At 44.2% G+C, this 22,224-nt stretch overlaps 1 protein-coding gene across 1 annotated transcript in view; it reads right to left on the reverse strand.

Moving 5' to 3' along the window:
* Positions 1 to 18,841, reverse strand: part of LOC123786715 (uncharacterized) — a 144,976-nt gene extending 126,135 nt beyond the window's left edge. Inside the window, exons 1-2 of the mRNA XM_087864430.1 lie at positions 18,830 to 18,841; positions 17,871 to 18,018 (exon numbers count right to left, since the gene is read on the reverse strand). Coding sequence (XP_087720556.1) covers positions 17,871 to 18,018; positions 18,830 to 18,841 — 160 coding nt within the window. The remainder of the gene's footprint in view (positions 1 to 17,870; positions 18,019 to 18,829) is intronic.
* Between the last annotated feature and the right edge of the window lie 3,383 nt (positions 18,842 to 22,224).

Consider the following 22,224-nt stretch of genomic DNA (forward strand, 5'->3'; position numbering starts at 1 on the left):
AACAGGTGCTCAAATTCTTTGTTGAAGGAATGAATGGGAAAATATGCCTGACAGGCAAGGTGACCAGGTGTCCAAGCCGCATGGTTCAAAAGCACAGACTTAGACGCTGAAGTCCGAACACCACTACCTGCCACACTAGGTCTCTGTATTCCTGGAATCGCCGCACTGAAATATGTCGCCTTACACTGCAAAACGAAATTGTTCGGAGCATCCCAGACAGGCCATGCCTTATCATGCCTCAGTCCCTTGACTGGGTCTGTCCCATCTGGCTGAAATCTCCCTCTTTAATTTCTCCCCCAACCCCCACCCCAGCCCATCCTGGGCTAACATTTCCCTTTCCTTAGGCAGGTAGATGTGACTCAGCTTGGATCTGACCTTCCTCAGGAAAACTTCCCTGGGCTACTCCCTCCCCTCCCTTTCAGGCTAGCACATTCTGATCACCGCACCATCTCTTCTGGGCTCCTTGAGGCAAAGAGCATTGCAGGTGTTTGCCTGGAGAACTTCGATGCAAAGCCGCACCTCAGGAAAATTTTGGTACGTATGTGGAGTTGGGTAGAGAGCCAGTATTAGACGTTGTGAAAAATCATTCTCTGGTGCTTCCCTGGCCAAGAATTGGACCTAAAAACAAAATAGTTCAACCAGCAGTCGGAAAGGCCCCAGGTGGGAAGGAACTGAACTCCGCCCCCCAACCAACAGCCAGCCTCAACTCACCAGCCACCTAGCTGAGCCCCCTCGGATGCAGCTTCTCTAGGCCCCATCCAGGCTCCAGGTGACCACAGCCTCCAGAGACACCCTGAATCCCCAGGGAAATGTCAAGATGGGACACTTAACATTTTTCAAGCCACTAAGTTTTGGGGTCACTTCTTACGTAAGAGATACGACAGATTTTACTTCAACTCTTAGCTTCCTTTTTGCTCAGTATAATCATTTATCTAAAAGTATCTATTTCGGATAAAAAAAATCATCAAAGAGCCATAGAGAATACACGCTCTAGTTCCCTCTGGCCACCCTCACCAAAGAGACATCAGATTTCTCAGATTCTAAAATTGTTTAAAAGATACCCTAGTTTCTGTTTTGTGAGGTATTCAGATTAAATGGGTCAACTATATAATTAAACTGTAAAAATAGAATGAGTTGAACGATATAGTAAGTAATAGCTCAATATTCTTTGAGTTAAATTTGTTTCCAAATAGGACTTATTTTAATTATAGAATACACATTTCATTAGACGTTACTTTAAACTCTTGGAACTTTTTAAAATTATGTTTCAGTTCACTGAAGCCATTTTTACTTAAGGACCTAAGACTAAATTTAGAAATCACCTTTGCTATATTTATTCCTCCAAATTTAATCCATTTAATAATATCTACATCAATTTCTGTTGAAATAAAAATTGTTCCAAGAGTGTAAATATTATGTACTCTAAAACAAAAAAAAAAAAGAGCTTAGCTACCTCAAAGAACATCAAACGCTTCAGCTAAAAACCCAAAAACTCCCAAGGAAAAAAGAATATCATTTCATAAAAACGTTTTTTAAACCTGAGGAAGTAAGTACATTTTCATGGCCCAAAGTTTTGATGTTAACAAAAACATCTTAGAATGACTACATTTAAAAAATATCTTACAAAAGCTGAACATGCTCCAAAAACAGATTTCTATTATTTTTTTTATTTTAAAATAAAACAGTTTCATCATAGTCTTGCTTCCAAATATCCAAAAATGTTTAAAAAATGGTACCCCAAAAACCAAACCATAACTCAACTGATACTTTAAACACGAATATCCACACAGACTACAAAGACAAGTGCAAAATGGTTACAGAAAAACAGACTTACACGTGGCTTATTAAGCGGAAGTGTTCTATTAACAATTTTGACTTTGTTTCAGATTCTTGCTGAGAAGTTAAAGCCTATGACACAAGGCAGATCTTCTCTGGGAACATGTCTGTAACCCTTTCTGCCCTCCTCAGCATTTTCCCACAACAAATCCACATTCAAATACCCCCCATCTCCTCCCCTCCTGCCCAGGCTCCTGCCAAGTTTACTGTGTCTGGGGGCTTGCAATATAGCACCATGCACCCCTAAAATGAGGACTTCACCCAGCTCAGCAGTTGCACAGCCACAGGGAACCTGTTAGCAATGCAAATTCTCAGGTCCCCCCTTGACTTGTGAATTAGAAACTCTGGGAACCGACTGGCAATTTGGGTTTCTCTCTCCAGGTGACTCTGCTGTGTTGGAGTCTGGGGGCTCCCAAAGCCACCTGGGCAGCACCGTCACACGTCACCTCCACAGTGCCCCCAAATTCCTACTTGGGGTAGGGCCCCAGGGCACTGCAGAATCCCAGACGTTCTTATTGGGTTGACGATGTGGACCACTGCAGTAGGCAAACTTGAAGGAAGACTTCGAGGAAGAACTGGTATGTATTTTGCCAAGTCAGCCCCGAGAGTTCCTGTTTTGCTTGGACGTTTGCCAAGCCAGCAAGAACGGAAGGCAAATGCATAACTCTGCACTTGTGGAGGCCAGGATCTGGGATGCACAGAAAACCCCCGTTCCCAGGAGGCACGTGTCCCAGTCTCATTTCCAGCGAGGTAACAAACGCCCCCAAATGGAAGGCCGGCCACCTCGCTCCTCTCCTACTCTGCTTTACAAGCATTTATCAGTTTATTTCGGTGTTAAAGAGAGACATGACCTTATTTTCCAATACTGTGTCCCTGAGAGAGTGCCCTGAATAGATTCCGTTAAGTCTACCGTGGAGCCGACTCAGCTTCTAAGGCATGATGAAATGAACACAAAATGAGAAGTCAGAAAGATCCTGCTAGAAATGGCAACAGCCATGTGGGTTGAGGTGAAGCTGGTATGTGTCAGGATAAAAACAATCTTGGTCTCAGCACAGGGGACAGAAAGCCGACTGTCCAGGCCCCCTCTGGACACCCCCTTCCCCATCCCAACAACAGAGGGTCCATTTTAAATGGCAGCCCATTCTGGTCTGGGTCACCTCTGACCTTCATTAAGTTGAAATCTGCCTTCATATCACTTTCCCTCATGGATCTTGGCCGGGTAATCTGCAAAGCATACAATTCACTAATTCTTCCACCCTACGAAGACCATTCTAGTATTGTCAACTACTATTTACCGAGCCCAGACATATGCCAGGCCAAGGCAGCTGTCTTGGACAGGATAATAGTCCATCTCCACATGAGCCCCTAGCGTGTGACTGAGGACGGCCATTGGGCACATCCTAAAACCTCTCCCCTCAGACTCTTGCACTGGCCTTGGCATTTCTTGCTGCTATATTCCATCCTTGATACATATAAGTAAAGATTCTGGAACATCAGATATTTGCCTTCATTTGCAGTACTGGGAGAAATCTTCGTTAAGTAAAGCCCGGCCAGTCTCAGTTTCAGAAAGCACACCATCTAATTCCAAAACAGTCTCTTAGGATGGGGAGATGCTCTAGGAAAACCCAACAGAGGGTCATCAATGATCCCTCTCAGGCCTGGGGGAAAAGTAGGGCTGGCAGAAAGACATCCCAGGGGACAGTGAAATGCAGGACCTCTCTGGAAGCAGCTCCTGGGAGGGAGGCACCTGCCAGAGAAGACAAATGTGGGAATGTTCACTCCATCCTGCCATTTCAGGGCAATGAGATGCACCACCAGGGATGACCAGGCTGGGGAGGGCAGTGGGAACCCCTCTTTCTGCCACAGCTGAGGCTGTATGCAGCTCTGGCTCACTGAGTCCAGGCACTAAACCAGCTTTTCCACTCCCCGATGACTTGAAGATTCCATGTCACCTCCTGGCACCTATTAGTAAGGTGGGACCACAGTAATACCAACACTGCAGTGTTGTTCCAAGAAAGAAATGAGGTAACCTTGGGTAACCTCCAGCAGCCCCCTCAGGCACAGGAACCCAAAGAGGTATGCCTGCCTTACACGGTCACCACCAAGCCCTCCCAGAGAATGTGCTGTTCATGGCCCAGAAACATCACCAGATCCCCCTCTGAGATTTTCTACACAGGAGATCATTAAGTTGTAAGAATTTTTCTGCCACAGGGCTCAACAGAACTTGTGATTTGATATGGAAAAAAAAAGTGACCTCTAAATATTTTTTTCATCTACAAAAAATAAATAATTAAAAAGCTGACTGCCACGATTTAAATATTTAATAGGAAAGTTTCAAGAACGTCAAATATACAACTCATACCTTCCCAATATAGTTTATATAACCAACTTACAGACCAAAAATTACATTAAGAAAGCCTCTAGTTTTACTTTAAACCTGCCTTCTTTCACAAAAAGATGTGAGATATCTTGAAGCAAAAAATAAAATCAGAGGAAAACAGACCTAGAGAAAATTAAACACAGAAACAGGTCAAGATAGAGAAGAAACTAGTCATGATTTCCAGCTTAACTGCTACAGTTGAGCTTCAATTTTGCTTTCACTTTATTGTTTATGATTAAATTATTTGCATGTCTCTGACAAATTTTTAAGTGTGTAAAGTGTAGAGCACACTGGATGGTAGCAATGCAAGAGGTACTTACTGACACCTCCACCAAAATACAGGAAGAGATGTTGTGTGGCCGCCTCTGCAATCTCCTTCAACCAAAGCAGAGTACGGGATGGGTGAGAGGGCTAGTTGGTCAGGAGGACGATTCCAGAAGAGTCTAAAATAACGCCTTGCCACCTAAATGTTACCTAGAGCCACCTACTTGAAGACCAAAGTCGAAAAAACCAAAGCAGGGGATGGGCTAAGTAAAATCTTGAAAAAGTCATTCACAATTCACAATAAATAAGCCTCTTAGATTGTTAAGAGCTCAGTAGATTCATAGTTCTCAACAGAAGTTCCAAACGCCTGACCAGAATGCAGAATTATCCTCTTCTGTATGAATGCAGCCATAAAGGTATCTAGGGGGCAAAGCCAGAACGTTCTTTGAGAAATAGTAGTTTGTAGGACCCACTCCAGTACATGGGTCCAGTAAACCCCCAAAAGTATACCGTCAAGGTGATTTTGTTCTGGAAATGTTTCAGAGTAGGTATTACCAAGCTTTCTACCACAGCCACAGAAAAAAATCTCACATATTTACAGGAAGAATCTAAATAAGTCAAACTCACAGAAGCAGAGAGTAGAATGCTGGTTGCCAGGGAGTAGGGGGTTGAGAAATGGGGACATGTTGGTCAAAGAGAACAAACTTAAAAAAAAAAAAAAAGAGAGAGAACTAATTTATAAGATGAATAAGTTCTGGAGACTTATGTACAACGTGACGACTGTAACTAATAATACCCTATTCTACTTGAAATTTGCTAAGAGCGTAGATCTTCAATGTTCTCACCACATGTGTGCACATGCACACACACACACACACACGGTAACTTCGTGAGATAGTGGACGTGTTAATTAATTTGACTGTGGTCCCTATTTCACAATGCATACATACACCAAGACATCACACTGTATATCTTAAACATAAATGACTTTTATTTGTCAATTATACTTCAATAAAGCTGGAAAAAATATAAATAAAACCAATTAAGACAAAAACCCTCTCATAAATTAATTCATTATGTATTGAGTTGTTAGATATGAACCATTAAAGATAATGATTTTGTTTCAGACCAATTAATACTAAGCCATTCTTTGTGGCAGCAGAGCTGAGGTGAGAGTCTCTGCATTGCTGGGCAGTCAACACACCAATGTGTGATCACACGGTTTTATTGGGGGTTTTCTTTCCCATCAGATGAAATTTTGGAGTTAGGGACAATATATTATTGACCTTTATTCTCAGCACCCAACGTAGTGCCTGACACATACGAACTAAACAAATGTGTGCAGTGAATGCACTCCAGACCAGGTGGCAGAACATGGCTGGTGAGACGTACCTTCCTACGGAAGCCTGAAATCTGGTCCAACTTGACCTCTTCACAAATGACCTTAGTTTATGTTCCCTTATGTGACTAAGATGGAACAAGCTCTATGGGAAGCCGGAGAGCATCCCCAGCCTGTTTCTGACACAACAATCAATACGAGCTACTCTGAGAACCGAGTTCAACCAGCTACAGACACAGCCACACAATCGACCACAACTCTATGTACTCTAAATTGTTCTTGAGCTTATCAGAGGACATGTTTCAAGTGTTTCACAGAAACCCAAATGGAAATCTACAGAAGCATTCTGACCTTCGAGGCTAGAAACCTGATCGGGGGGAAAAAAAATGAGGTTAGCTTGGCATGATTTGTTCCTAGTGAACTGTTCTTGCTTTTAGTTATCACTACTTCCTTTGCTACAAGCACACAACCATCTGCTTAACACTATGTTCTAGAATGCTGCCAAGGATAGGGAGTAAAATAATAGAATTGTAGAGTCTAGAACAGCATCCTCTCATGGAAATACAATGCAAGCTGCAAAGGTGAACCATAGGTTATTTCGAACCCTCTTATGGGTATATTAAAAATTAAAAAGAAAAAGATGAAGTCATTTTTGACAATATATTTTATCCAACCCAATCAATCCAAAATATCCAAAAAATATTAATGAGTTATTTTACATTCTGTTTTCAAGCTAAATCTGCAAAGTCTGGTACTTTACACCTACAGGATATCTCAATCCATGCTAGCCACACAGCCAGTGCTCAGTAGCCATGTGTGGCCAGTGGCCCCCATACTGGACAGGCAGGTCTAGGATCTTGTCATTTTCTGAAAAATCAGGGCATTTGACTTGATTCCGGCACTTCCGTCTTCTCCGTGATCTCTCAGGATATTATCAATAGTGGTGCCTTGATCCCAGCTGCAAACTCCTTCAGCATCTGAGAGATCATTCACCTCAATCTTGAAATGCAAACTACTTACATAGCAGAGTGGCTTAAGACTGATGCAGATATTCACAAGAAGCTGCTGGTTTAACTATGATTTATGTCCTCTATCAAGTCATACAATAGTCATAAGGCAGAGATATACTTTTATGCCCTTGCATTCAAGTTATTTAAATATCATAAAAGACATGATTGTTTCTTCTGTTCTTCCTTTTTTTAAGATTTTATTTATTTATTTATTTATTTATTTATTTGAGAGAAAGAGAGAGAGGGAGACAACAGGCAGGGAGGAGCAAAGGGAGAGGGACAAGCAGCCTCCATACTGAGCACGGGGCTCGATCCCACAACCCTGAGATCAAGACCCGAGCTGAAATCAAGAGTCAGATGCTCAAATGACTGAGGCACTCAGGTGCCCCCTCTTCTGCTCTTTTTTATTCAGACCATTTATGATCAAGGAAAATAATTAGAGAGGAAGCATGACAGACACCGCTTTAGGGTGACCAGGATTGCACAAAGCAGAGCGGAGGTGAACGGGCACTCTGGACAGAATGAACAGCAGGTGCACTGCAGGGAGACGCCCAAGGGAAGGGGCTGGAGGGACACGGAAGCCACACCAGGAAGAATAGGAATGGTATACTTTGGGGTTTGTTTGTTTGTTTTTTAAAGATTTTTGTTCATTTATTTGACAGAGAAAGAGCACAAGCAGGGGGAGTAGCAGGCAGAAGGAGAGGGAAAAGCAGGCTCCTCGCTGAGCAGGGAGCCTGATGCGGGGCTTGATCCCAAGACCCTGGGATCATGACCTGAGCCGAAGGCAGCCACCTAACTGACTGAGCCACCCAAGCACCCCTGGAATGGAATCTTAATAAGACTTTGTTTTGAGTATGTGGTCTGGGCTTGGGGCAGGCAAGCAATGTGACAGACCGATACCTCAGCTAATTTTGGCGAGACTACCAGGGAGGCAGGAAGGAGAAGAAGGTTCAGGGCAGGGCTATCAGCCAGAAAGGAGAAGATGGCCCAGGACTGAACTAAGATGGAACGTGCACCAAGGAGGCAGAGAGCGGCAGGCAGGGGAGATATTTCAGAGTCAGGGAGAGAGGGAAATAGAGAGGACGTCAAAGTGGACCAGGGTCCTGACTTCAATATCAAGATGCTGCACGTCAGCTGTAAAGACCCGTCAATCCGAAGGGCTCTCCCCTTCATGGGGTGCATTCCCAACGTCAACATCAGCTCAGCTGCAGGGGGAAGAATTCACCCCTTTCCAAATGCTTTTCATGATTCTTATCATGTCATTTCACTAGACCACAAAGCATCAACGAATCGATTAAAAATCTATGAGCACAGACAAAAGTTGTCTTGCTTACCAGTATGTTTGCTATTTTAGGTTTGAGGAATTTATCCTCTTATTGGTAGAAGGAAGCTTCTTATAGGAGTTTTACATCAAAATGCAAGGAAAAAAAATACCTGCTGACATCATATTCCTTTTATGTAACTTTCTGTTCCACGAGGGGACAGGGGAGCCAAACGTGACAGAAAAAAAGAAAAAGTGACAAAGCTTTATTTTTCCCTGAAAATGAAGAGATGAATCTTTGCTTCACTGATGTTGTATCCTCCGCGTCAAAGGAGGCATCACCGAGATGCACGTGACCCCATTCACAAGGCACACCGACAATTTCAAGAAGAGCAACAGGACACTTCAGAGGATGGATGAGGTCAGAACGCCTGAGGTCACTTCCATTCTTCTACTACAGGCAGTGACATGGCATTAGGACTAGAGAAGTCTATGCATCAACTTGACCGGGACACAAGGTGCCCAGATACATGGCTGAATGAGTACGTGTCTGTAGGGATGTTTCTGGATGAGACTGACACGTGAATGGATAGCCTGAGTAAAGCTGATCACCCTCCCCCACAATGTGGGTGGGCCTCATCTAGTTTGTCGAAGGCCTGAATACAACAAAGAGGGAGAAGGGAGGGTCTGATCTCTGCCTGACTTCGTGAGCTGAGACATCTGTCTTCCCCACCCCTCACTCTGGAATTTACACCATGGGCTCCCCTGGGTCTTCAGCCTGCAAATGACGGATTTGGGACTTCCCAGCCTCCATAACCTCACCAGCCACTTCCTTGTAATAAATCTCCTTTAAAACGAGATGGAGATAGAGACAGAGACAGAAATCTATTGGTTCTGTTTCTCTGGAGAACCCTGACCAACACGAGGTATCTAAGACTGACACATACTACCTGGTCATATAAAAAAGTCCAAATTAAAATGAGGATATTTAAGTATTTAAGACACAAAATGTCGGGGCACCTGGATGGCACAGCGGTTAAGCGTCTGCCTTCGGCTCAGGGCGTGATCCCCGCGTTCTGGGATCGAGCCCCACATCAGGCTCCTCTGCTGTGAGCCTGCTTCTTCCTCTCCCACTCCCCCTGCTTGTGTTCCCCCTCTCGCTGGCTGTCTCTATCTCTGTCGAATAAATAAATAAAATCTTTAAAAAAAAAAAAAGACACAAAATGTCTGATTATTTCTTAGTATCCTGAATGAAAAGGTCTTGGTGATGCAGTCTCTTTATCATTAACTCACAGTATCTAAACACCTTTTGGGAAAGGTCCGAAGGGCAGACAGAGCTTTTCAACAGCTGAATGCCTCACACTGAAATTACTCGAAAAGGCATGTGGAAATAGCAATGGGGATTAAGAACTAAAGCAGTTCAGTTCTGTGCTGGTGAATTCTGAGAGGAAAAAAAATACCTGGAGGAGAAATCAGATAAGCAAAATAGGCCACATGAGCCGGAATGTGTGCCACTGGGGAGCCGGGAGAGCCACTTCTAACTGGGAAACATGGCCACTGCGAAGTTCGTATTGACAACTGGACCTCTACACACACACACGCATGCACGCACACACATACACAGATAGAACCTTATTTCAACTTTCCACAAAATGTAGATTTATATGATTATAATCCTCTCCCTCTACAAGAGCTATAAGTATAAATTCCCTAGGGGGAACTAGAAAAAAAGAAAATCTTCATTAGGTTAAATAACTGAGTTGTTAGCCTGTCTATCCCCTCGGAGATGGTGGCCACTTTGACCAAAACATTATAAAAAGGTTTATATGGTTACACACCAGATTCGTGCTGCAGGTTAGAACAAAGCCCGCAGAAGCTATGAAGACCATCCCTGACCAGTCACATTCAGAACCAACACAAAGATTTCTCTTCTTCTTTCATGGTCACTAAACAAGAACAAAATGTCTTGGGAAGAACAACATCTGAGTCTTAAAAATCACAACATTCCAATTAATGATCATTTGAATAAGCACAGGCCAGGGACAGATTAAAAGGATTTTTTAAATCCCCAACTCATAGTCAAGAGTACAATGAGCCTTCCATTTCACCTTGTTCTAGACACAGAAGTGCTGTCAGGATTCAATGGTATCTCTCAACACTTTTGGGTTCTGTTTCCGTCTGTTCCTGACCAACTGTGGAAGGGATGGCCCCATGGTAGCCAGGGAAAGAAAGATGACAAATAGTTTGCACGTGTAAGTGAATAAATACAAGCATACACCTATGATTGTGGAGTGTGTCAACATAAGCATTTGAAAATAAGTTCTTGTAAAAAACAAAAAAAAAAAAAAAGAAAAAGAGAAAGAAAATATAAAAAAAAAAAAAAAAAGAAGAAGAAGAAGAAGAAAAAAGAAGTCCTTGCATTTTATTCACTAAACTTCACCCAAGGACCACAGTCAACAAGCGAGCACCGTGAAAGCTTATTTCTAAAGTGGGTATGATTTCCTTTTTCGAAATACAAATAGCATCCAAATGCCCCGACCAGAGTCACTATAATGAGATGTGGCATCGTAAGTAACATGATCTGGCTCAGACACAGGGGCGAGAGCCCGCAGTCGAGACTGCTGACCGCGCAGGTCTATCAGGCTGCCGGCTGCGGCCCCAACTTCATGGCCGGCTTCCGGAACAGCCAGGGCAGCCTGACAAGCACTGGTTGCTTTTTATAGTGGGTACATTTCTCTACCTTGTTTCCTCTTGTGGTTTTGATAGAAGGACAAGGTGCCTGAGAGCTGGCATCTCACATATCAGGGAGGCCCTGGATGACACTTGGCTTGAGGATGAAGCCAGTGATGCTCTTTGAAAGGCCAGGGCAAACCCACGAGCGTGTCCTACCCCAAGAAATCCCTCTCCTCTGACTCTCTGTCCCCAAAATACTCAACCAAGGACCACTCAAAACCTGTCCGAGGGACCTCAGGTATAGCCACCTCACTGGAAAGCCAGTCATCTCATAGCACAAACGCAAAGGTGAGAGCAGAGTTCTGCTTGAGTTCTGACCTTTTTGCTGCACCTTCAAGGTCCCACAGGCAAAGACCTCCTCACCAGCAGGTCACACCCAGACCCCACAGGGTAAGTATTTCAGAGGCCCCGCAAGGGGCCTGGCACGGTTCTAGGCAATGTGGATTGGGCAGCCGCCATGACAGCATCCCTTTCAGCCTGGAGAAGATACTTTGAACATGTAGAGAAATTACACGGTTCTAGATAGACGCGGGGGCTGTGAAGAAAATAAAGCAGGACGATGGGAAAGAGAGTGGCTGGAGAAAGGGCTACCTTAGGTCCCGGGGTCAGGGTAAGTCTCTGAAAAAGTGACTTTCAGCCCTTGACCTATATGATGAGGACAGACAAGACAGATGGAACGGCCCTTGAGATCTGTAAGAGCACCCAGCCTCACTGGAGTGCTCCGCATTTCCCAAGCACCATCTTACCATCCCAGCAACCCTATGAAGCAGGTACGACAGGAAGGAGGTTATCCCCATTTTACATATCAGGAAACTGAGGTTCCAGAAGCCTCCATAACTCACTCAAGTTCACACAGAGCCAATCTTTGCCCCCAGACACACCTAAAAACTTTCTCTCAGCCTCTCTGTTACAGGCTGGCCTTCAAATGAGTGTTTGGCCTGGAATCCTCATGGCCCAAACCGAACCCCTCACCCTGGCCTCACTCTGCCCTGCTCCTGGTGTCAAACAAATAAAGCTAGTAATTCCCCAGGGCTCTGCCACCCACTCTGAAGGTGTACATGGTGCCGCTGACTCCCCTCGAATCTGACAAATCTGGGCCGTCCCACTTTCCTTGATCTCTGACACCAGCGGCCTGTAGTGCATGTGGGGCAACAGCATCTGTGAATGCCTGCTCTACATATTTTGAAAATATCAGAAAGACTACAGACACTGGATGCAATTGTCTACACCAGCTTCCAATCCTGAGGGAGGGGATTCCACTACATAGGACCCCCAGATTCTTCCAAATAACAGGATTCAACTTCTATCACTGATACACAAACAGAAATAAAATACAAATTCAAGCCCTCTCAGCTCCAGCTCCAGAGTATACCATATTTCACTGATTCTAAGACACATCTATTTTCCCATTTTAATACCTGAAATCAGGAGTCATATCACAATGAGTGGTATGTCGCAGCTTAACCAGCGGTGTGTTTTCTTTCGTGGTGTTACGTACGATAATGATGCAGCTTAAGATCAATAGTGGGGTAGGTTAGGAGAAATTCAAAATTGTGCAAACATCGGGTCCCCTCCCCATTCCCTTTCTTTCCTTCTAGTCCAACTGGCTGGTCACCAGGACAGCTTTCTGTCTCCACATTTCTACTCTTTTCTGGCAATGCATTCTCCATAAGGAAGGCCATGTGAGCTGCCGAATCTGCACACTACAGCCTGGCCCTCCTTGTATCACACCCTCCAGCAGCTCCCACTACTTTAGAATAAACAGAAATCCACTCCCCCAACCCCCATGGTCTAGAAGGCCCTGCTGACCTGATTCCTCTGATGCTATCTCCTGTTCTGCCTGCCTCAGGACCTTTGCATAAGCTGTCCTCTCTGCCCAGAGACCTTGCAGAGGTTGCCTCTTTTTTTTCCCACTTAAGTCTCAGCTCACACATCCTCCAGAGCCCTCTCAGACCACCCAGCCTAGCTGGGAATGCCACCCTCTTTCCTGACTGCACTAACTACTGCTTGAAACTAGCTTTTCATGGGGCACCTGTGTGGCTCAGTTGGTTAAGTGTCTGTCTCTTGATTTCAGCTCAGATCATATCTCTGGATCCGGGAGTGGCCCCATGTCAAGCTCTGTGCTCAGTGGGGAGTCTGCTTAAGGATTCTCTCTCTCCCTCTCCGTCTGCCCCTCACCTCTCGAGTGCACCCACATGCAGACACACGAGCACATTCTCTCTTTAAAATAAATAAATAATCTTAAAAAAAAAAAACCCTAGCTTTTCATTTATTTGTTTATTTTATTAGCTTTTCCTCCACTTGATATACCATTAAGCCTCAAAGGAGCAAGAACCTTGTCTTTCTTGGGCACTGCTTATCCCTAGTACCTAGGCACACATTGAATCCTCTATAAATATCCATTTAACATAATAATCATAATGGAAGAAATTACTAAACTACATTCCTTCTCATAGTTACTTTCTTTTCATTAAGTTCCAGTCAATGAGACAAAAAAAAAAAAAATTGCTGGCAATGATTATTTTGAAGCATATCTGTGATTTCTCCTGAAAAAGACAAAAAAAGAAAAGAAAACAAACTTCCAGTGGGGTTTTTGAGGAGCAAATGATTTGCCTGACAACATAACCACTCAAAAATTTCCCATATGCTTCTAAAGTGTATCTTTAAAAGCTTTATCTGGAACTGGACAATTTCAAAACCCATTGATCTTGCTCTGAGGTATAAAACACACCACAGAATTCTTATAATCCTTCTAGAAACCTGTCTGCCAAATGACATATTGTTTCCTTTTGCATAGTATTCACCTTTGAACTTCCCTCTAAAGTGTTTACAATTTTAAAATCCCAGCTTTTGCGCTAGTCCCAGTTTGAAATTGTTTAATCATCCACATGTTCACTATTTTTATCACCAAACACACTGGAAAGAGGAAGTAAATTGCTTATCTACTAACTACTAAAGTTTCAACAAAAAAAAAGCCAAAAAACCCAGTCTTATGCCTTTGAATGCTGTGTTCTTACGTGACTCTTCTTATGAGACTCAAAATGTTAAAAACATAAACATCACACACAGTCCCTTTTCACAAGCAGGAGGAAACCCAATGTGCCATAATAGGAATATGCATGATTTAAGGTCATTAATTTTGTACAAGAGATCATCTAGAAACAAACCCAGGCTTCAAAACAGAAGGAAAGTGTATTCTGCAAACATTTGGAAGCCTTGCCCATACCTTCCTTATCTGTAGTTAATTGTGTGGGTGATGACATCCATAAACAATGAAAAACTGTATTTCTCACTACTTTCTCCAAAATCTTCCATGCAAATGATCTCAACTTATCCTTTCAAACTTCAGAATCAATGCTACCTTTAGCTTCTTTGGTAAACATTTTGGGCAAAGTCTGTGTTCTCTTCTGAACAATTCTCCAATACTACTTTTTTGTATTTCTATAATGCTTTCAATACAAAAATGACCATTAAAAAATTAAACTCAGCTCTGGCTAAAGTGTAAAATTAAAAAAGTGAATACATTGAAAGGAGGTTTGATCCAGTGTTTCATTAATCATCATAACGTATTTAATTATTTGATGTAGTTAAGTGATGGAAATGAATGAAGCTCCTTTAAAGCAAGGAAAGGAAAGCCAGTGGAGGTATACGGAAGGCTAGAACTCTCACCAGCTCACCTGAGCAAAAAAGCCAAAAACAGACCCAACACGACTTCATAATCTAAACCATTTGCACTGGCCTTTACATGGTTCAAAGAAATTAAACCTGCCAGCCTTCTCCTCAGTCCTTCTAAAATAAGCAATCTTTAGTAAGTATTGTGAAATCTCAGGAGGTTATCCCTGAACATTAAAATTAGCTTCATTTCTCCTGTTTTGGACTCCCAACGTTACCCAGGACATTCAAAGCATATCACTGAGCTATGAAGAAGAGATGTGTTGGTATCAAACCCCAAAAGAATGTACTGAGCACCTCCTGCATGTGCAAAACAGAGGCTATTCCACATGGTGTGGTGGAAAGATCGATCCATGGGTTCCAGAGGCACACAGGCCCGGGGTGAAAAGCACAGCGCTGCTACTTAGTAGCTACGTGACTCAGCCAGTCACTCCATGTCACCCGAAGAGAGAAGATAACAACAACTATCCTGTGTTGGAATAAAGAGAATCCACTGTCAACTGCCTAGGACGAGGCCAGTCCCCGAGCCAGCCCACAGAGATAACTCGGATTACAGTCCACAAAGTCCTTGTTCTGAGTCTTCTTATTCACTCCCTATCCTTGGTGCTGTATTAAATAGAATGAATATATTTTTTGGGGATGAGTCATGGCTTTGCAGAGCTTCGGAGTCTTCATCCTGAATATCAATGCTCATTGCATCATATTGGGACTCAGAAAAATGGTAAAAATCAGAATAAATGAGAAGCCGTTTTCTTAAAGTCATAATGCAACTGGGTTTCTTACCATTTGTTTCCCTTACAGGTTAAGTACTGAAAAAAAGTCCAGGTTAGTTGGAGATCCTCTAGGCTCTGATTGATCAATCTTAATCTATCACAGAAAAATAAGAGTAAAGAGTACAGTTAATTAAATAAGATTTTTACAAAGCAATGTTTGTCTTAACACCAGGAACACTAGGGTTTTCAGAAAGAAAAATCTAAAAGAGTCTAAAAAAGGTTGAAATAAAAAGGAGAGACTTTTTAAAAAGTTTATTCCTAAAAAGATTGTATTAGATGGTATTTGTGTGGTAAGAGTGTATTTTGGGGGAGAGGGCAAGCAATGGGATTACTAAATTAACCCCTCCAATTCTGACCACCAGCGTTACCCACAGCGCCACCTACTGCTAGACTGTGCCTACAGCAGCTTTGGTACTGCAGGGCCCCAAGAGTTAGCCATGCCTCTGATTAGCTAAGTTAACTGTTTAAGAATGAAAGAGATATCATTTCAAAGTTAAAAGGGGGTGGGGGTGGGGGGGGGAATCTCAAAATGAAAGTAAACCCCTGACAATCTTTTAAGATATCTAGCTAGCAAACACAATCATTTGGTTGCAGACACATGGCAAGTAAGTAGTTTCCATTTTTCGTTGTGTTAGCTAATTAGGCTGCTCTAAAGATTTGAAAGCACAAGTAGGAATTATAGGATCTGGTTGATGTATATACAATGTGCATGTTTATACTTCATTAACTTTTGACCCAGTGGGTGTTACCTCACTGTTGTGCCACCACAGTGGAATTTCAAGTAGGAATCAGAAGTATTATTGTCAACCTAGAGAACGAGGGGGTTCAGAATAGGGTCCAGAGCCCACATTTCCCCTATTGTCTAGGCTTCTTCTTAGACATTTAGGCCCTTAAGGATAATTAAGCCTCCTTATTATGAAATGTACCTGGATATGACGGCTCAGGACTGTGTTCTTGCCCTTACAGATCTGCTATACATTGTGCATAAGAATACACAGAACAGACTGTCAGTCATAAGCAAAACAACAACCCAACCTCAATTCTGATCTAAAATTAAACCACAGACTTAAAATAGACCATGATTTAAAAGTGCTGCAATCTGAAAAACAAAACAACCGTTTTCCAAACAGAAAAACACATGGACTGAAAATAAAAATAAAAAATAAAACTAGGTGACACTTACCTAACACTGTGTTCCAGGCACAGCTCAAAGCACTTTACAGATTATCAAGCTGACAAAGCACGGCCATCTCCCTGTTCAATTAGTGACTTTACTGTTGTAAGATCTATAGTAGCACCATAAATACCATAGAATAAATCAATGGGATGTTATGGACAAAGAAGTCTGGCTTATCATTACCTCGCCCTTATGTTAAAATAACTATGCTTACTAGCTCATCTGAATGACCGGGGGTTGTGAGGTCACAAAATAAGTACAGGTTAGTACAGGTATTTTCCACGGAATGACTCCACATGTAAACTGGAGAGAAGATGCTACATGTGGGTCTTCAACACCAGCAGGGGAAATGAGGAAAATGAAAGTCATATTATCTATACTGCAAAAATGCGTATTCTACTCTCACATTCCCCTTCTCAAAAACAAATCAGTTTGTAGTCCTTACAATGCCAGCCATGCAGTGTTGTCACAGATGTGTGCCAGATTTTGCACAGGATATGACCGTGAGGAAAAACCCAGAGTTTGCCTGCATCTTAGGCAGCAAAGAAAGCCTGTTCATTTTTGTGGCTCGGTAAATCTGCATACAACCTGAAAGGGTTAAAAAGCCGGGCACCAGGTGCTTTCTTTCCACTTTCCCGAGGAACTGAAGCACATAGCAAAGTTATCTCTGCTACCCTCCCCACCAGCCTGCGCGGAGGGAGAACTGTCACTGCCATTTCCACCACGCAGCTCCTGCTCCAACAACAATCAAAGGGCACTAGGCTGGGCAGCAGGCACCGGCGGCTTCCCACCGCCTGCCCGCATTTTGCTGCCAAGTTATGAGCTCCGCTAGGTGACGGGGGCACGAGTGAGCCAAGGACAATTTAATCCTATTTCAAACCTGTGTGCTTTCAAAGAAAGTGGAGACGATCGAGACCATGGGTGGAACTGGAGGGGGTAACCAAAAACAAACTTCCAGAGCCTCTGAATCTGCATTTCTTGCAAGAATTCCCAGCCGGCGACTAGGAAATATTGATCCCTCCAGTAGTTAGCCCCCGAGACTGGAGACTACGCGAGGAAAGAGGTTGAGCGGAGTCCGGGTCCCTCGCCTACCCACTCCTCCAGCAGCAAGCGGCAGGCGCGCTTTCGGAGCCCGCCGCTCGCGCCCCGCAAGCCCGCCCGGCTCCGCAGCGCCCCTGCCCGGTCTCCACGCCCAGCCCGGACGCGCAGCCGACCGCCTCCTCTCGCGGCCCTCACAGCGGGCCGGGGGTCCGTCCGGGCCAGTGCGGCTCCCGGGCCGGGCTGAATGGACACCCAGGCCGGGCGCGGAGGCTCAGAGGCGGACCCGGCTCCGCTCCGGCCGCGCGCGGCTCGGGCATTGTCCGCGGTTGGGGCGCCGCGCGGCCACCCGCGCGACCCCCGCCCCGGCCCCCGCCCCAGGCTTACCTCGGTCGCGCTCCCGGGCCCCGGGTGATGCGGCCCCCACCGGGGGCCAAGCTCCCGGGGACGGCGGGGAGGAAGGTCGGGCCCCGCCAGGAAGGGGGTCCGGGCCGCCGGCGCCGCCGGAGGGCCGAGCGCGGGCCGCAGGGGCCGCCTAGTCCTCGCGCCGCCTCCGCGAGGCCACGGATAGAGAGCTGACCCGGTTAGCCAAGGGGGCTCGAGACACAAGGCAGTGGAGGGCCCGGCTGGCGGCGGCCGCGATGGTTCGGTCTGCACCGAGTGGGAGGGCTCAGGCGGGCTTCGCGGAGCGCGAGGGAGGGAACTTGGAGCGAGTTGCTGTGGCCCAGAGCGCGTGTCCTTGTGGAGTGTGCACGCCCCTATAGAGCGCCCCGCCCCGCCTCCGTCCCGCCCCCTCCTCACCCCCTCCCTGTTCCCGCCCTCTCCCACACCCCCACTTCCAGCCCTGCCACCTCCCTCAGCTCTATCCCCTCCCCCATTCCAAACCCGGTCCCACCTCCAAACGCCTCCCACAGGCCCACCCCCACTTCCACCTCCAAACCCCTCCCACACACCCACCCCCTCTCCCACCTTCAAACCCGTTCCACACACCCACCGCCGCTCCCGCCCCAGTGGGAAGAATCCACATAATCTCAACTGCCAGAAAGCCCCAGATCAGACCGCAGCGCACGGGGGACCTGAAGTCTGTTTTGTGAATGCGATAACCCCACCTGGTAGTCAACCCATCCAGATGATCTTCGAGCCTGACATTTTCTATGGACTCACTTCCACATACTCAGTGGAGCCTGCTTATCATTTGTAGACTTAATTTCTGAAGGTTTTTTTAAGACTCCAAAAAATGTTTGGAAAAAAACAGTAAAGAATATAGAAAAAATCTCAAGCACGATGTACAGCCCTAGAGTATGGGCCAGCTGATGTTTCCAAGTTAACTAAATGTTTCGGGGTACATCATGATTCATGCCGTAATGTGTAGTTTGGTAATGTTTTTCTTTAAATTTGCTTAATTACTTGGTTTTTCGAGGGTTTCGTTGTTTTAGGAATACTAAGCACATTCTACTTTAGTTTTTACTATTGGGAACTCTAGTGGATGAAACCCATATTTATCAAAACGATTGAATGAGATACAAATTCACAACATAATTATTTCTCTAAAATATTTAGCAGAGATTTCTTTATACCTTTTTACACATTTGAAATAAAATTGCATTCATCCCTTTTCCTCAGAAAAATCGTCTATATTTGAATTGTGTGACTTGTTTCATTCCAGTTCAGAGATTGTCAAATAAATAAAACTCAGACTTCCACAATAAACTTTTGGCTATTTACAAGAGAACTATTTTAAGAAAGTGAGATGATACTGGGTTTTGAATGGAACTTTCCTTCAGCATACTAACACATTTCAGGTGATAATCACACATTATGTTGTGGTCTCCATTAAATCCAAAAGTCGTGTAATGGTAGAATGAAGTTATTTTTCATCATTCACATAGCAAATCGGAAGTAACTTTTCTCACCCTGAAGTAAGCTATTAAAAAAATTAACTTCTTTGTCCCAACCTCTTCCTTTTAGGAATTGCTCCCTCACATTGTGTATGACAGACTTTCCCTGCCATTGCAGGGGCTTGTGACCAAGGCCTGCCAATGAGAGTGCATCTCATCCCCTAGGCACGAAGGGAGGAGGGGAGATACATGTAACCTAATCAGGGAGAATGGAGGTCCTTTTTCCCAGCTGATGTGGCAGCTTCTGAGGCCAGGCCATGTAAGCCTGAAGCCGCTGGACGTAGCCTATTAGAGAGTAAGTCCACGCCAGAGGAAAGCCAGCTGAGCAACAGACAGGAAGAGTTCTGATGGCATAAATGAGCCCCTCCAGAAGGCCACCTCTGAAACCAATCAAAACTCCTGGATTTCAAGGGAAATGCACTAATTGTCTTTCTAGCTTATTGGGAGTTAGGTTTCTTTCCAAAATACTCACTTCTCAAGCCATAAGAGATTCCCATGTGATCCCGGCCCTGAAAATCAGGGATGTAATCAATGAGTCCTAGTTTCTCTATCACCTAAATTGCCTCTTCATAACAAAATAAGGAAGCCTTAACTTTTAATACGACTAAGGTTCTCATTTAAGGTATTACTGCTGCCCAGCGTAGGTTTAATATTTTCACTTGCTCCCTCTTAAAACCAAAAATTAATAAAAGATGTGGTTAGAAAACCAGAGAGAAAACAATAATATATCTAAACCATAACATCCCTAAATTTTTTGTCTTGCCAATTACTCCAATAAAATGTGCCTTCATAATCCTTTCTGGTTTGAAAATTTTAGGGCCTGCTACAGACCTTCACGGACTGTTGAAATTGCTTTGTTGTGCTGGAATTTTATTGTGTTGCATATTGTTCAGGAGAAGTGGGCCCTTGGCTTATGCTTGGAATTCTTTTGTTCCACAGAAATTGTCTCCAAAAGTATGTAACACTATTTGGCTAGTAACCTAACAAGCATCCATACGCTAATCGGTATGTTGCTTCACCATTACTCACAGGTCACTTTTGGGTGGCTAGAGAGTGGGTCAGACAGACATAAAGACATTGCTCTGAGCCTCTGATTGCAAGAGTGGTTTCTAAAGGGTAAAGAGGTGGTGCCTGGGTGGCTCAGTTAAGGGGCCAACTCTTGATTTCAGCTCAGGTCTTGATCTCAGAGGCCTGGGATCTGGCTCCACACAGCAAGGAGTCGGCTTGAGGAGTCTTTCTCCCTCCCCTTCTGCCCCTCCCCCTCTCGAGCTCGAGGTGTCTCTCTCTCTCTCTCTCTCAAATAAATAAATAAATCTTTAAAAAAAATAAAGGGAGAAGAGTTTTCGCTAGTTTTTCTTCAGATGGGTATGTACCTGGTCATGTCAACAACTAGTGAAATTTCACGCACAAAAGTCCATGAGCTGAATGATAGTATATCATAATCAGATTGGAGCCCCACAAAACGTACAAGTAGGTAAACCATCCCCAGAAACATGACAGGGTAGATTAGGAGCAAAAGTAAAGAGAAGCTAGTTCTAGAATCCAGACCCAGCTCTGAATGACACTTGTTCAAACGATTGGCTCTCATTCCCCAAGGGAAAATTTCAGCCCAATATTCAGAGGTCCTCAACATCCTTGTGGTGGATCCGTGTAATGTCTGTGCTATGTTCTCACCCTAGAGTGGTACAGAAATCTCTCATTTAACCTGGGCTCCCATCTGTCCAGAGCCCACCCGAGAAAAATGGGATACACTGATAATTTTCAAACCATGAAACAGAATCTCCTGGGGTGCTCCTAACAGCACCAGGGCTCCAGGTTAGGGGGAGGAGGGATAGGCATGCATTTTTTTTTAGAAGTTCTCCCAAAATATTGTAATGATCCGCCAGGGTTGAAGTAAATGTCTCTGAATTTGTGCCCTTCATTCCACAGAAGAAAACTTGAGAGACCATCTGATCAGACTCCATTGACTTAGAATTGCATGTAAAATTAAAGTTATTGATTGGACAAGCTCCATTTGTCTTTTTTCCTGAACAGCCTATAGTTCTTCTGAGGTTATAGAGAAAGCAGTGAGGAATGCTCCTTGGGAGGAGCAGAGTGGATTTGCCAGAAGCAATCACACTGAAAAAGGACAGCTCTCACAGCAAGGCAGAGATAAGAGAATCACTAACTAGAAAAGCATTGTCAGTTATTACCGGAAGAGGCTACTCTACCAGAGGCAACCACCCCCAGGGTTATCTCTTATTGTATATTTCACAGTTTATTACATGTCCATGCTGATGATCAGAGAAATCAAAGCAATTGAATTACTTTCACGAATACTGACCTGCATCATTTAATACTACGAAACAGGTAACATTTAGGGAATATTCGGTCTGTGCTATGCAATCTACATGCCTCATTTTCAATTGTAGCAATGGATCTAAGCATAAATATTATAACCCCATTTTATGAACAAGCTCAGGCCCAGGGAAGGTCAGTGACAAAGCCAAGGTCACAGAGTTAGTAATCAAAGGATTGAAAGCCTAGTCCATGTGACCTCAAAGCCTATGTATTTTTTACTCTAAGCCAAACTTGCCTCGGAGTCATACAAATCATCTATTTAACAAGCTAGTGCCTAGCCACATGTTGCTATTCAAATTTAAATGAATTAAAATTGAATTGGTTGAAGACTTCAGTTTCTCAGTCACACTAGGCACTTTTCAAGTGTCCAAGAGCCACTGGTAGCTGATGGCTACCCCACTGGACAGCACAGACAAAACACATTTCCATCAACATTGCCGAAAGTTCTGTCCACACTGATGCTTCACCTGTTTGTCTGTATCACCAATGAAGAAAGACGGTGT

This window comes from Ursus americanus, chromosome 9 (genome assembly GCF_024610735.1).
Source record: "Ursus americanus isolate L20-20 chromosome 9, mUrsAme1.1.p, whole genome shotgun sequence".
NCBI lineage: Eukaryota > Metazoa > Chordata > Mammalia > Carnivora > Ursidae > Ursus > Ursus americanus.